Source organism: Callithrix jacchus, chromosome 5, assembly GCF_049354715.1.
Source record: "Callithrix jacchus isolate 240 chromosome 5, calJac240_pri, whole genome shotgun sequence".
NCBI lineage: Eukaryota > Metazoa > Chordata > Mammalia > Primates > Cebidae > Callithrix > Callithrix jacchus.
The window spans coordinates 118628237-118644822 of NC_133506.1; the positions used below are offsets into that span (position 1 = coordinate 118628237).

Sequence of the window (16586 nt, forward strand, 5' to 3'; positions counted from 1 at the left end):
TCTACCCACCTTGGCCTCCCAAAATGCTAGGATTACAGGGGTGAGCCACTGTGCCCAGCCAGCAATACATTTTAACATTCCCCAGTTTCTGAATTTCTCAATTCAGAACCAATGTGAGCTGATCCTCCATTGTGCAGAAGGTCATGTCTGCATTTTATTTGCCTTAGTGTCTGACAAATCCATGCTGGTAGCCTCCATAGTCTAGTCTTACTAGATAGTTAAATTACTTGAGCTTTAAAAAAGCCCTGTTACCTTAGAGCTCTTTTTAATAAAACAAACAAAAAGCAACCCTTCCTATATCCTACCCATTTACAGATGGTCTAGAAATAATCTTGATAAAAATCAAACCAACTTGACTTCTCTCAATTCAATATACATTCATCAAACATTCCTTCTTCTTGTTTCAATTAATGTCACTGACAATAGGTCAAACAGCAAATGTTTCAAAAGATGATGGTACAAACTCAAGGCTTTATTTTTAGTCAAGTGAACTATAGCTGGGAACCAAATATGACTGAGCTAGGCTCGAATAACTTAATTAAAAACCAAGAGTTCTTTTGGTTTTCAAAATCAAAAAACCAAAACCATTCAAGCTGTCAACACAAACCAGCTATACAGCTGGGAGGAACCATCAAACATCAAGTAGTTTACTTCTCTACACTGAGACATTAGTTGAAACAAACAAGAGTGAGGAAGGGAGGTTTGATGAGTGTACACTGAGTTGGGAGAAGTCAAGTTGATTTGAGTTTATCAAGATTATATCTAGACCATCTATAAATAAAGTAGGATTTGAATCTTTCTAGACAGTGAGGAAAGGCCGGTGGGAAATTCCTCTCCCAATTCATCAATCACAGACCAAAGTCTTCTGAGAACAGCTTCTGATCAGCATCATCGATACCATTTTTGAGTTCTGTGTATACATGAACTTGTCATACTGAGATATTAATTATCTTTCCTGGAGTTACTAAGAAATGATATAGCACCATAATACCTGAAGAGTTGCGCAGAGTAAAGACTGAAGGTCATTGAACTGGATTCTATCGGATGTGCTCTGGATATGTGACTACAAGGAAAAGAAGAAAACATACTCTACGTAACCATTCAATAATCTTCCCTAATGCCAACACAGGAAAGTAAACAACAACAACAAACCCACAATATATATAACACATGTCTGAGTAAACCATGACAAGCAATGCTAACGTTAAGGTGTAATTTTTTTTAAATAAACTTCATATCCTTCTGAGAAAATATATAAACACCAAAAAGACAGAACAGTCTGGAAAATAGACCTAGGTGTCCAAAGTACTGCCCTATTCCCACCCATAGTCAGGGGCCTTCTTAGGTCTCACCTCCATCTGAAGCACCTGCTGCAGTCGCTCCATGATGACCAAAGTCGTTTTCTGGACAGCAGGGTAACAATCCTTGGCACTGTTTTTCACAATTTCCATCAGAGATTCATATGCAGAACTCCTCAGGTTGTTCTGGTGTCCATCGGGTCTGTAAAGAACACAGCGAAAATCTTAAAGGCTCAACTGAGGGGAAAGGACAGAGAATAATACAGAGAATATAGACACTGTCTTGCCAGAAATAAGAACTCAGAAACTGGTATGACTGCAGACATGGTTTGAGTTTGGAAACACAATATCTAATAACCAAATCTTCAAGTCCTTTGAGCCAACAGTTATGTTCATTATGGTCTCCAGACAGCTAAAATTTAGAACGGTCCTTTAGGAAATGAGCTAAAATTACAGAGGGAAAAATGGTTTGAAATGGTAAAGAACCATGTTAACAATTTAACAGGTTGTCTGAATAGCTATGAAGAAAATACCCCAATTTTCTTGGGTACAGGTGACTCACACCTGTAATCCCAGAACTTAGGAGGCCGAGGTGGGCAGATCACCTGAGGTGTCAGGAGTTTGTGACCAGCCTGGCCAACATGGTGAAACCTCATCTCTACTGAAAGTATAAAAATTAGCCAGGCACATTGGTGGGCACCTGTAGTCCCAGCTATGTGGGAGGCTGAGGTATGAGAATCACTCGAACCTGGGAGGTTGCAGTTAGCCAAGATCACACCATTGCACTCCAGCCTCGGTGACAGGAGCGTGACTCTGTCTCAAAAACTAAAGGAAAAAAAAAAACATTTTGTGCTCAGCTCCCTTCCTGAAGGTTTACTTTGTTCATGACTTTAGGTATAGCTGACATAAAGCATGAATCATTAAAGGTTGTCTCCAACTTATAATCCCCTTTAAACAACATTTCAAAAGCTTGTTTATAAGTCAACTGTATTCACCCCAAGTTCTTGATCCCATATAAAAATATGGTAGTTGTCGGGGAAATTAGCTGGCTATGGTGGTGTGTGCCTGTAATCCCAGCTACTCAGGAGGCTGACACGGAAGAATTGCTTGAACCCAGGAGGTGGAGGTTGTGGTGAGCCGAGATCGTGCCATTGCACTCCAGCCTGGGTAAAGAGAGCGAAACTCCGTCTCAAAAAAAAAAAAGAGAGAGAGAGAAGGTAGAGTCGTGTCCTTTCTCACTATGCTTCTATAATTAAGCTACATATCTCCTCCACACAGAAGGCACCAGAACTTAGATGCGAAGATGTCCCTCATTTTCATGGAATATCAGTTACCTGTCTGTAGTCTCCAGGAGCTTCTGAACTATGAGTTCAAATGAAGAAGATAAACAGTAAGTCGCTGGTTCCTCCTGATCATCAGCAACATCTGCAGCTTCATAAGCAGCTTCAGCCAGACTCGAGAATGCCTGAAATGCAGGTAAGTTTAATGTTAGTTCTGAAATAACCCAACACCTTAGGATTATCTCATTTTTCATTAAGATACTTTCGGGCTGTGTCAGTGAACCTCCAATTTTTTTTTGGTAAGGTCATCTCAAGACAACATTTTACAGGTATCTTTTAAATTAACTATTTGATTTGTACTTTCTGTTCCTCCTGTCTGATAATCAGACAACTCTCTAAGCAGCAGAGTATTTTCAGCAACAACTGCCATTTCATTTCTTATGCTTTCAATCACAAAAATCCTGTCTGATAACTGATAATCTGACAACTCTCTAAGCATCAGAGTACTTTCAGCAATAACTGCCATTTCATTTAGTCTGTGTCCATTCACAGAAAGACTCTGAGCCCCATTCCTTCCTTATTTGAACCTCCTCCCCTTAACAAATTACATTAGGCCATACTGACTCAGCATTGAGGCTACCTACCTTCCTTCCCGCTTGCTCTCTTCTCAGCAATTATAGTTCTTGTAGCCAACAACTCTCTACCTTAATCAAAACTTTTTGTCCCCAAGTAATTTAAGAAAGCAAGCCAAGTCCAGATAGTTTCCCCACTGGGTTCCCATGACTGTTTTAAGTGGTTCAGGAACCGGTAACCATGAGTCAACTGCTCCCACTGGCTCTTGCAGTTGAAATCTCCCCCACATTTTAACTGAATAAATTAGAAAGAAAATGCTATTCAGAAAAAAGCCTTCCAGTGAGGCAGATCCACTTCTCTCCCACACCTTCTACTTTCTTGCCAATGGTGCGGGCAAGCTCCTTTTCTCACCAGGAACAAAATCCCTTACCCAGCACACATTTGAAGCCACTCTGGGTTCAGCACTGAGGCCCTCAATCAGACACTGCAGCAGGGGAGCCAAGTAGACATCATTGATGGCAGCTTCAGGGAGCAGCTCACAAATTCTGCCTACGGTCCATGCAGCTGTATCTCGAACAACTACACTGGGGTCTTTCATTAATTCTATTAGGGTGGGCATAGCCTGAAAATATAACAATTATTAGCAAAGTAAAACAAAAATTAAAATTCATGCTAACTGCTACCTCAGAAAAAGAAATACTAATGGATGGGTTAACTCAAAAAAGTCACCAAGATCCTTCTGTAATTTTACAAGAGATGGTGTGAAATATCTTTCAAAATATTTGAAAATAACTTTCAAAACTCCAGTTCAGAATTTTGTATTAATAATTAGGTGTAAATGCTTTCAGTAGTCTGCAATGAATTACTTAGATAGAGGGCCAGCCATGATGGCTCATGTCTTTAATCTAGCACTTTCGGAGGCCAAGGCAGGCAGATCACTTGAGGTTGGAGTTCGAGACCAGTTTGGCCAACATGATGAAACCCTGTTTTTACTAAAAATACATAAATTAGCCAGGCGTGGTGGTGGGTGCCTGTAGTCCCAGCTACTCAGGAGGCTGAACAAGGAGAATTGTTTGAACCCAGGAGGCAGAGCTTGCAGTGAGCCAAGATTACAGCATTGTACTCCAGCCTGGGTGACAAAGTGAGACTCCATCTCAAAAAAAGAAAAAAAAAAAAAAAAAAGAATTACTCAAAATTCCCAGGATACAGTTATGAAGGCATCCGGCTATATCCAGAAAGACTGAATTCCTTAAGCACTAAACTCAAGTACAATAAACTCCTTTTATTCCTTGAGACGAAGTTTCATTCTTGTTACCCAGGCTGGAGTGCAATGGCACGATTTATAATAGCAAAACAAGCATAGTATTTCCATAAGGACATTTTCATTACATAAATGCCATTTTGTCCAACTAACAGATTAATAATGCTATTATTAAAAATTATGGGGGATTAGTGCTAGGCGCAAAAAAAATTATCGGGAAATGTTTACAACACAGTATTAAGTGAAGAAACAAGTTGTAAAACAGTCTGCACAGGAAGATCCTGTTGTGCACACATGCGCACAGGAAAAAGCTGCAAGGATAAATACAGAGTTAAGAGTGGTATTTCTGGGCAATGAAATTAAAGGTGACTTTTCTTTTTTGTCATTTTTCAAAAGTCTCTGGATCATGCTGCCTTATGTAATTAAAAACCTAAGAAATATATTTTACCCTTACTGAAAGGAAATAGCTATCTAGAAATAACCTTTGTACATGACAATTTACAGTTTTGTTTTGAAAAATAAAGATATGCAAGTTTCAGTATTAAATATCCTACTTTCCACTCCAAAAATCCCTCAGCTTCACCTGTATAACTAGCGGTTTGAGCTGACTGGGCTCTGGTCCTTCCAAGATACAACCAAAAGCCATCACTGCTGCATCCCGGTACCGCCAATCTGGGTTCTTGATGTGTTCTTTAATGAAAGGGAGGACATGTGGGACAATGTCATCTTCACAGCAGGTAGCCAAAAGCATAAGGCACACCCCTGCTGCTTTGCAGGGGTTCCAGTCATCATCATCATCATTTTCATCCTGGTGAAAGAATATGGCACTAGTTAAGATTTTTGTCCAAAGAATCATTTAAACTCTAAAGGTCCTATGAATACTCTCAAATGTTTTCAGAACTTAAACTTCAGCAAAATAAAATATAAGACCTTTATATTTTATCTCTTCTACAAACATTCATCACAGCATAGCCTTTGTTAAACAAGATTCAGATGGAAGAAGATTCCATTTAGTACTATACAACAAGAATGAAAAAATTTCAACTACATGCAAAATATTTAGAATAAAATGCAAAACAAGAGTATACGCTGTATGAAGTCCAAAATCGGTCAGGTGTGGCGGCCTACACCTATAATCCCAGCACTTTGGGAGGCCAAGGTGGTTGGATCACCTGAGGTCAGGAGTTTGAGACCAGCCTGTCCAACATGATGAAACCCCATCTCTTCTAAAAATATAAAAATTAGCCAGGTATAGCGGCATGTGCCTGTAGTCCCAGCTACTCCGGAGGCCAAGGCAGGAGAATTGCTTGAACTTGGAAGGCAGAGGTTACAGTGAGCAGAAATTGGCCAGCCTGTGGGACAGAGTAAGACTGTCTCAGAAAAGTCCAAAATCAACAAAAATTAACCTATAGGATAAAAGGCCAGGAAAGTGAGGAAGTCCACGACTGGGAAGCAGACATGTTTCAATCAAAAGTTCAAAAATCAGGCGAGACGCGGTGGCTCACACCTGTAATCCCAGCACTTTGGGAGGCCGAAGCAGGTAGATCATTTGAGTTCAGGAGTTTAAGACCAGCCTGGGCAGCATGGTAAAACTTCATCTCCACTAAAAATACAAAAATTAGTTGGGCATAGGGGCACACAACTGTGAATCCCAGCTACTTGGGAGGCTGAGGCAAGAGAATTGCTTAAACCTGGGAGATGATGGTTGCAGTGAGCCAAGATTGCACCACTACATTCCAGCCTGGGTGACAGAGCAAGACTCTGTTCCCCCCACCAAAAAAAAAAAAAAAAACAAAATACAAAAAACAAAGACAAATAAGAAAGCTCAAAAAAGAGAAAGATTCCACTAATATCTCCCCTTAAGTTAGAATCCAAGATACAGCTTCCTAATTGTGGCCATTCACACCACATAGTAATTTAAGGCAGGCTGTCTATGCAGTTTCAGAAACCATCAAAGAACAATTTGTTCTCAAACAAGAAAAGAAAAGCACAGTAAAAATCTACAAAAGTAAAGCTACTAAGTCAAACGATTAAAAATAGCAACTATAGGCCAGGCGCACTGGCTCACGCCTCTAATCCCAGCACTCTGGGAGGCCAAGGCAGGTGGATCACCCGATGTCAGGGGTTCAAGACCAGCCTGGCCAACAAGGTGAAACCCTGTCTCTGCTAGAAATACAAAAATCAGTTGGGCATGGTGGCGTGCAACTTCCAGCGACTTGGGAGGCCAATGTGGGAGGATCACTTAAACCCAGGAGGCAGAGGTTGCAAGGAGCTGAGATTGCGCGGTTGCACTCCAGCCTGGGTGACAGAGTAAGACTCCATCTCAAAAAACAAAACAAAAAACAAACCAAAAAAACAAAACCTGAGAGATGAAAATTTAAGGGAACACCCAGTGCATTCATTTCAATCCAAGCACATCTATACTTGGCTTTTGAAACTGCTATATTGAGAATATATTCTGAAAATCAGTTTCAGAATCACACACATCCCTAAAAATTACATTCCTGTGTACAAATAAATGTTGCGGTGCTCAGTTACCAGCATTGCTTCTTCAGAGTACTAGCAGCTCTTTGGTAATACTCCCGAACACCAGATGAAAAAACACTCTGATGCATAAAGTCAGGGGAACCAAAGCAACCAGGACACAGTTCTTACAAAAGAACTTGTATATTTACTCATTAGACCTCTATCTTTATGAAGTTTTGTCATTTTAATTTCATCCTGAATCTTAATAATTGATGTTAATGATCTTAAAGGATCAGCAGAAGAGTTTCTTTCATGAATGGGTCCTTCATTCAGATCTGAGTAAGTCATATCCAACCTCCTTAGCATTTTAAAAACATATACCCTGTGAACTCACAAAAGCATCCTAGATATTAGAACAGATACACAAGTGGCCTATAACTAGCACATCTTTGCTCCCAACCTTGTTTCACTGAAGCTTTGATAGAGCACCTCTCTTCTGTGAGTTTGGACAATGGAGTACTCAGGAAGTCAGAGCAGCATGTGGCTCACTCCTGAGCAAGACGCATCTGAGATGTTAAGACCCAGTTCTCCTTCACAAACAAGTCAGAGCCTAGGGGATCTTATAGATCCACATTAGCTGTTCCTGAGTCATCTACAACAGAACATCAAATAGTTGATGGGTTGCCAAGTTCCTTCCACGGAAACTGTTCCACAGCAAACAGTTTACTCTTAGTAAGGTTTCACAGTTTACCTATCTAGATTTGGAAGGTAACTCACCTGTTTAGTTAGTGTCTGTGTGAGGATTGGAACCAGATACTGTAGTGCTCCCTTGGCATAAAACTTGCTGGTGTGCTCAGGGGGCCGTCCTTGTTCTGCTGCCTGAGGAGAAGCAAAGCAAATTCTAGACAAAAGCAACCAAGCTGCATATACTAAAGGCATACAATAAGAACTGAGTGGGGATCTTTTAACAGAAACATACAGGGACAAATGGTAACATACAGTGTGATCTTGGAAGGTGCTCTTTTTTTTGTCTACTTCAATGAGAATCTTTTAGGCCATATATTATAGGTCCAAGGCAACATTAAGTATAACTTTTTTTTTGTAAGTTCAATTCATATTAACAACCTGATAGATCTAAGTGTCCCTTGGATCAACAGATGGACCCAGTTTGCCTAAGGATGTCAAAAATAAAATCTTTTATTTTTTGTTCTGAAATAAAAGTGTGTAAAGACAAAGTTGGAAACAAAACTTGAATTCAAAGATTCCAATTACAGAACTCCCCCTTCTCCCCCGTATCTGACTCCTTCACCAGAGTTAGTAAACTACCAATTATACATTCCAGGCTTACATTACAACTTCCAAAAGGAAATAATTCAGCATCAGGTATCACCTTGGTAAACTGTGACAGCCTGCTGCCCCCTTGTGTTCACAGCACTAATACCACCGTTTACCATCAAACATGCATGACCGCGTGGCAAAAATGAGAGATTCCCTCATTACTGATTTGCCTCCTTCATGAAGGGCTCTGCCTAGCAGAAAAATCAAAATCTCTGCCAATGGAGATACCCTCTAAGCCCAGACAGAATAAAGTTCTCCTGGAAGGGAAATACCATCCACAAATGAGGTATGTTCCAAAGTCTAGTCAGAATAATAGCCCCAGCTCACCTCTGAAGCCTCAATGGCCAAATCCATTTCCTCATCACAAACATTGGACCAGAATTCTATCCCTTGTAGGGCCACTTCATCAATGTCACTTTTCATTGCTTCAATTGTGATCTAAAAAAAACAAAAACAAAAATACCCTAGGCCCCAAATAAGTACTCATTCAAGTGAGCCCCTGCTCCCAACCCGGCTTTAACCACAGACATGCAAATTATTTAAGAAATTTAACTTATAACAAGCAAGCAAGACTTGAAAAAAAGGATAGAAAAGGTAAGATCTTTCTTTTGTTTTTGGAGATGGGGTCTCACTCTGTCACCCAGGCTGGAGTATAGTAGCACAATCTCAGCTCACTGCAACCTCCACCTCTCAGGCTCAAGCAAACCTCCCACCTCAGTCTCCTTAGTAGGTGGGACCACAGGTGCATGCCACCTTACCCAGGTAATTTTTGTATATTTTGTAGAGACAAGGTTTCACCATGTTGCCCAGGCTGGTCTTGAACTCCTGGACTCAAGCAATCCATCAGTTTCAGCCTCCCAAAGGGCTGGGATTACAGGCATGAGCCACCATGCCCAGCCTGAGATTTTCAAAATGCAGGTCTTTTTTTTTTTTGAGACAAAATCTTGCTCTTTGGCCCAGGTTGGAGTGCAGTGGTGCAATCTTGGCTCCCTGCAACTTCTACCTCCCAGGTTCAAGCAATTCTCCAGCCTCAGCCTCCTGAGTAGCTGGGATTACAGGTGTGTGTCACCACACTCGGCTAATTTTTGTATTTTCAGTAGAGACAGGGTTTCACCATGTTGGCTAGGCTGGTCTGAACTCCTGACCTCAGGTGATCCACCTCCCAAAGTGCTAGGATTACAGGTGTGAGCCACCGCACCCGGCCTCAAAATGCAGGTCTTTTACGCACACAAAGCTAGCACCAGTTTTCTTGGCAGACCACCGATAAGTTCAAATCTAACAATCTCAAGGAATTTCCTTGATTCTATAATATTAAGAAAAATATTACAGAACTGGCAAAACAGCAACTAAGAATGATGGGCTCTATAATTAGCTACAAGCTCAAATTACATAAAGAGAAATACTTACTGCAAAAAGAGCAGGACCCATATATGTCTCCATGTACTGATAATATAAGGACATTATCTTCACCAGATTCTGTAAAGCAGCCACTCGTACCTTTTATGAAGAGCAGATCAGATACTTTACTAAGATAACAATGAAATATAACAAAGGTAGATTCACTCAAATGGGCAAATAATCCTAAGAATTGAGGTAAATATGGGATATATTATCATTTCCCTAAAGCTCACTCTCTCCCTTCAATTCTCTCATTATCCATTCCTATTTTCCCATTTCTTTTCTCTGGTTTTTTTTGAGCCTCGCTCTGTCGCTCAGGCTGGAGTGCAGTGGCATGATCTTGGCTCCCTGCAACCTCCACCTCCCAAGTTCAAGCGATTCTCCTGCCTCAGCCTCCTGAGTAGCTGGGATTACGGGCACGTGCCACCACTCCTGGCTAATTTTTGTATTTTTAGTAGAGACGCAGTTTCACCACGTAGCCCAGGTTTGTCTCAAACTCAGAAAATCCACCTGCCTCAGCCTTCTAAAAAGTGCTAGGATTGCAGGCATGAGCCACCACACCTGGCCATTTTTCTCTTTTTTGAGACTTTTCTTGCTCTGCTGCCCAGGTGCGAGTATAGTGGCCACAATCACAGCTCACCGCAGCCTCAACTGCCAGGCTCAAACAATCACCCCACTACAGGTGTGACCCATCACCCACAGCTAATTTTCATGGACACGGAGTTTCGCCACGTTGCCCAGGCTGGTCTCGAACTCCTGGGCTCAAGTGATCCTCTGACCTCAGTATCCCAAAGTGCTCGGATTACAGGTGTGAGCCACCACACTCAGTCCTCTTTTTCTTTTTTTGAGATGGAATCTCGCTAGAGTACAGTGGCATGATCTTGGCTCACTGCAACCTCCGCCTCCCGGGTCAAGCAATTCTCCTGCCTCAGCCTCCCAAGTAGCTGGAATTCCAGGCATGTGCCTGTAAAGTGTTGGGATTATAGGCCTAAGCTGCACCTGGCCTCAGTCCTTTTTATTTTTTTCTATTTTTTGCATTAAAGGTGCACATGGAACTCATGGCAGGGCTAAATTCACTAACACTATTCAGACTGAAGATGTTACTTCTACCTTCTTGAAGGGCCAGGTTTCAATTAGAGCAATAGCAAAGTTAATGGCTACAGTGGAAAACAATCACTTGAATAACTTATGGCAATAAAGTAGCAAAGCTCATCAAAAGCCTTTTCTCCCTTAACTGTTTATTTACGTAGATATAATTTTTAGTAGAGATGGCGTCACTATGTCACCTAGGCTGGTCTCCAACTCCTGACCTCAGTGATCCTTCTGCTTTGGCCTCCCAAATTGCTGGTATTATGTAGTGTAAGCCACCACATCTGGCCCCTTAAACCTTTTTTTAAGAGGAGGCAACTTCCATTATAATTCGTCCCTCTTCTCCAATGTTTTTATTAATAATAATATTATTATTATTTGAGAGTCTCACTGTTTGCAGTGGCATGATCTCAGCTCATTGCAACTTCCACCTCCCGGGTTCAAGTGCTTCTTGTGCCTTGGCCTCCCCAGTAGCTGGGACTACAGGCATGTGCCACCACACCTAATTTTTGTATTTTAAGTAGAGACAGGGTTTCACCGTGTTGGTCAGACTGGTCTGAAACTCCTGACCTCAGGTAATCTGCCTGTCACTGCCTCCCAAAGTACTGGGATTACAGGTTTGACCCACCACGCCAAACAGAATATTAAGTATTAATAACAATATCAATCAAACCGTATTGCTGAAGTCAACTGATTCCAAATATTTCAAACTTATATTAGATTTGACACTTCCTAGGGAAGATGTGAGACAGATTTTTCATGTAACTTCACACTTGGCCGGGCGCGGTAGCTCACGCCTGTAATCCCAGCACTTTGGGAGGCCGAGGCGGGTGGATCACGAGGTCAAGAGATTGAGACCAACCTGGTCAACGTGGTGAAACGCTGTCTCTATTATAAATACAAAAACTTAGCTGGACATGGTGGCGCGTGCATGTAATCCCAGCTACTCAGGAGGCTGAGGCAGGAGAATTGCCTGAACCCAGGAGGCGGAGGTTGCAGTGAGCCGAGATCATGCCATTGCACTCCAGCCTGGGTAACAAGAGCGAAACTCCGTCTCAAAAAACAAAAACAAAAACAAAAACAACTTCACACTTACTCTCGTATCTGGACACTGTGTGGCTTCACAGACCACCTGCATAATAAAGTGCCTTTCAGACTGTAGGAAGAATAAAAATAAAGAGTTAGGAGAGCATAACCTGTATATAGGAAGATTTCCAGACTCTTTCTACAAGGAAAACCTCCTTCTCCGTCAGGGCCCCACACAGTCCTGCTTGGTATAGTCAAGTCACCTCCTTTGAGATGGTATGGCACTATAAAGGCGATAGAGTTTACTTTCAGTGCTATATGACCTGCCCTCCAATAAGGGTCCCTAATCTTTTAATCTCCAAAATAACCTTCACTAACAAAGACTTCAGGGAGAAAACAGGAAAATCTAGGTCACAAGGTTTAAATAAAAATGGTTGGCTAAAAGATAAAAATCTACATGTAGGAAAATCAATTTCCTTATAGTTAAAATATAAGAGAATTCAAAACATCTGATTTCAAAGACCAAATTTGTTTTCTGAGAGGTAGCAAATTCACATCAAATGTGGTGAGAAAAAAGGGAGGACAGAATAATGACATTTATGTGCTACACTCCTAAGTCCTCCAAAATCTTTAAGGAAAAATCCAGTTTTCTAATCAGTTAGAATTGCCGTTTCCTCTGGGGTTTGAGACCTTTCCGAAGTCAAGAAATGGTAAAAACTAAGCTAAAGTGTCAACAAACATATATACAGAAATACTTTCAGACCATGAACCCAGCAATCTTACTTGTAGGTATTTATCCAAAAGTACAGAGAGCAGAGTCTCAAAGATATACATGCATACCCATGTTCATACCAGCATTACTCACAATAGTCAAAAGGTAGAAGCAAGCCAAATGTCCATGGATGGATGACTAAACAAAATGTGGCATATACATACAATGGAATATTATTCACCCTTAAAAAGCAAATTTTGACAAATGGTACCCCATAGCTAAACTTTGAGCACATCATATTAAAACAACAAACCAGTCCCAAAAAGATAAACACTAAATGATTCCATTTACATAAGGTATTTCATTATAGTAGTAAAATACATAGAAACTGAAAGTAAAATGATGGTTACCAATGACTGAGAAAGGGGAAAATGAGGAGTTGTTGTTCAATATGTACAGTTTCAGTTTTGCAAGATAAAAAGGTTCTGGAGATTGTTTCTATAGCAATGTGAATCTACTTAACTGCACATTTAAAAATGATTAAGATGGTTAAATTTTATGTTATGTATTGCATTTTCAGCCAAAACGTTTATATGTATCTCTTCATTTATTTTATTTTTTTGAGACAGTCTTGCTCTGTTGCCCAGTCTGGAATACAGCGGTGCAATCTTGCAGCCTTGAACTCTGGGCTCAAGAGATCCCCACCTCAGCTTCCCAAATAGCTGGGATTATAGGCACGTGCCAGAGCACCCGGCTATATGTTGCTATAATTATTTCATTTTTCCTTTTTTTTTCCCCATTATAAGCCCTGTAAACACAAGAGCTCACCAAACAGGTTAAAAACTCAGTTGTTCCTCTCCACAGAAATCTTTATTTTTTAGAGACAGGATCTTATTACATTGCCCAGGCTAGTCTCAAACTCCTGGCCCTCTTGCCTTGGTGGCCCAATGTGCTGGGATTATGGATGTGAGCCCTGGCACTCAGCCTCCACGAAATCTTTAATAAAAGGCAGAAAATTCATGCAATTTTAAAAGAAAACAAAGTATATAGGATATACCATAATTTGTTTGCTTCTTTTTTTAAGAGATGGTATGTGACTTTGTTATCCAGGCTGGCCTGAATAACTGGCCTCAAGCAATCCTCCTGCCTCAGCCTCTGAAGTAACTGGGACTACAAATATGAATCATCACACCCTATAATTAAAAAAACCCAACAACATTCCACACTTTGGACTGCAAAAGGAAAAACCTAAGCTAAGAAATACTTTATTTCCAAAAGCATGATGAGGAATGGCAAATACTCCATGGCATATCTCACACAATACAAACTTGACTAAACAGGAAACAAAATACTTTTAAGTAGGTGGTACTTTCTAAATCATAAACTTAAGAAAACAAAACAAAAAACTTTCATTTAACTCTTTCATTCCTTACTATCTGAATCTACCTCTTTGTCAAAAAAACTTACCTCTTTATCAAAGTTTGCTTTGGTGAACTCCAATGAGTTCAGGAGTGCATTAGTAGCAGCTAGCTTCACATTATTACTAGGCTCTTCTTTCCTCATCCCCTGGATTATGGCAGTCAAAATCTCATTGGATTTATCTTGTAGCTGCTCTGGGTCCTGTAACAAGCAGAGAAGTACAATGAATATACAGTTGGCCCTCTGCAGCCATTTGTGGACTCAAGCAACTATGGATTGAAAATATTCAGAGGAAAAAAAAATGGACAGTTACATTTGTACTGCATCAAAAGGTGTGCATTCACCTTTATTTTATTGTCATTATTTCCTTAATACAGTATACCAACTATTAATATAGCATTTACATTAAATTAGGTGTTGTAACTATTCTAGAGCTGATTTAAAGTATATGGGAGGATGTCCATAGGTTATATGCAAATATTACACTATTTTATGTAACAGATTTGAACATCTGAGGATTTTGGTACCTGAGGGTCTTGGAATCAATCCCCTCCAGAAGACTGTCATAAGGAGCTCAAGCAGTCTTTTTCTGTTCTTAAGAGAGTGTCTCACTATTTTGCCCAGTCTGGAATGCAGTGACTATTCACAGGCACTATCACAGTGCACTGTGCCCTCAAATTCCTGGGTTCAAACAATCCTCCCACCTCAGCTTCCCAAGTAGCTGGGACCACAGGTATATGCTACTGTGCCTGGCTTAATCGGCAGTACTTTTAACTGTAAAATTCACTCAAGAAAGTATCATGACTTGGTGGTCTTTCCCCACCCATTTCCATTTGGGAATAGCACTGCAAACCACCTGCAAAGTATCCCATGGTATTGGCAGTTCAAAACTGAACAAAAACAAGTCAAACTCATCAACTTAATCTTTGACTTCTTAGCATAATGACTGTGGGTATAAGGTAATACTAGCTTTCTCCCCCTCTGTGCAAATGAAGATGGCAGCCTGGTGGCTGCCAGGCCATCTGTACACTCAAGTAAAGCTTCAGGACATTTAAGGACCAAGGATCAATACCTGGGCACATCTAGGGAGTCTAAGTCCACGTCAAATGCTGTGTGCTCCTTTGCTTCATAAAGTCTATACATATATATAAATAGACACCACGGGTGGTGGTGTTCCTCATCAGGAACAACAGTGCTAGGAGGGCTGCGTCTGTGTCTCCAGTGGCTAAACCAACTACATCAAGAGTTGACAAAACTTTCTGTAAAGCAGTAAATGAAAATGCACCATGACATTCATGGTACATGCAAGATCTTAAGAAAAAGGATTGGGTTAGGGATGCTCCAAATGAAAATCTCCTCGTTTTGTATGTCTAGAATCTAAGCTTCTTCAAACATTGACTTCCATTTTGAGTTTGTAGTCCTCAGGTTTCTTTACTTTAGGGTATGATTAGCAATGTGAAGAAAGAGGCCTAAGGGAAATAAATCAGTCTTACTTTCAAAACATTGTGCAGTTTCAATTGGCTTTCTTCGTTGTTCAATAAGGTAGTACACTAATACCATTCATGTCACAGCTAGAGGCAATCACAGGTATATAAACCAGGTAAATTAGGCAAGCACTTACTATATCTTGGCAAATATAACCGATAGCTTCCAATGTTGACTCCTTCATATGCTCTGTGCTGCTGGGGTTTGTGACATTGGCCACCAGCTGAGGAATGAGTTCTGGCCACTGGTTTACTGGGATCTCTGCACAAGCAATACCAGCCACACACTGTGAGGCAGAACTAGGCCGGTAAGTTTCTGTGCCCAATGTCTGCAAAACCTGCACCAAAAGAAGACAAAAGATACATATTTCTAACACTCTATTTGACCACATTTTGCCCACCACCATATTCAGTGTCTCTGATTTTTTTTTTCCCTTAAGACGGTCTCACTCTGCTGCCCAGACTGGAGAGCAGTGGCATGATCACAGCTCACTGCAGCCTCAACCTCTGTTGCACAATCTACCCTCCAGCCTTAGCCTCGTGAGTAGCTGGGACTACAGGGGTGGGCATGCCAACACACTCAGTTATTTTTTGTAGAGACAGGGCATCACCATATTGCCCAGGCTCTTTAGAAAAAAAAAGGAAAGGAAAAAACAAGGTCTCATTGTGTTGTCCAGGGTGAAGTGCAGTGGCACAATGATACTGCAGCCTCACCCTCCCAGGCCTTCCAAGAGTAGCTTAGGCTACAGGCACACACCACCATACCGTACCCAGCCAACATTTTTTGATATTAAGTAGGGATAGGGGTCTCCCTATGTTGCTCAGGCTGGTCTCAAATCCCTGGCCTCCCAAAGTGCTAGGATTACAGGTGTGAGCCACTGCACACAGGCAGTGTCTTAGAATTCTTCTCTGTGATATCAAGAAGTATAAAAGGCTGTCAGAGAAAAAATCAGCCTCAGTAGCAACATTAGCACAATCAACACTGCCCCAGAATCTAGAAACAAAACCAATCAACCCTGGCTTCCAAAAGGAATTCTCCAAAACGACACACCTCACACTTCAGCATTCAACATGAGGTTGGAAACCAGCATTTACAAGGGGAGGTAGCAGTAAATGGCAAAGGAGAGAGATGGGCACACAAAACTCATCTTCTAGGCTCACTGTTGGTGGTATAAGGAAAGGATGTTCACAACCTTGTTTTGTGGCCAGACATGGACACTAGAATGAAGCTAGTTATGGGGT

The 16586-nt window shown here is 41.0% G+C and overlaps 1 protein-coding gene across 2 annotated transcripts in view; it reads right to left on the reverse strand.

Annotated features, from left to right (window-relative positions):
* Positions 1-16586, reverse strand: part of KPNB1 (karyopherin subunit beta 1) — a 34904-nt gene that overhangs the window by 12055 nt on the left and 6263 nt on the right. For both annotated transcript variants that reach the window (XM_002748493.7, XM_078374271.1), the window contains 11 exons: positions 15482-15682; positions 13909-14061; positions 11800-11859; positions 9624-9713; positions 8544-8654; positions 7656-7757; positions 4996-5220; positions 3582-3773; positions 2633-2763; positions 1353-1500; positions 992-1063 (listed from right to left, as the gene is read on the reverse strand). In XM_002748493.7, the coding sequence (XP_002748539.1) occupies positions 992-1063; positions 1353-1500; positions 2633-2763; positions 3582-3773; positions 4996-5220; positions 7656-7757; positions 8544-8654; positions 9624-9713; positions 11800-11859; positions 13909-14061; positions 15482-15682 (1485 nt within the window). The remainder of the gene's footprint in view (positions 1-991; positions 1064-1352; positions 1501-2632; positions 2764-3581; positions 3774-4995; positions 5221-7655; positions 7758-8543; positions 8655-9623; positions 9714-11799; positions 11860-13908; positions 14062-15481; positions 15683-16586) is intronic.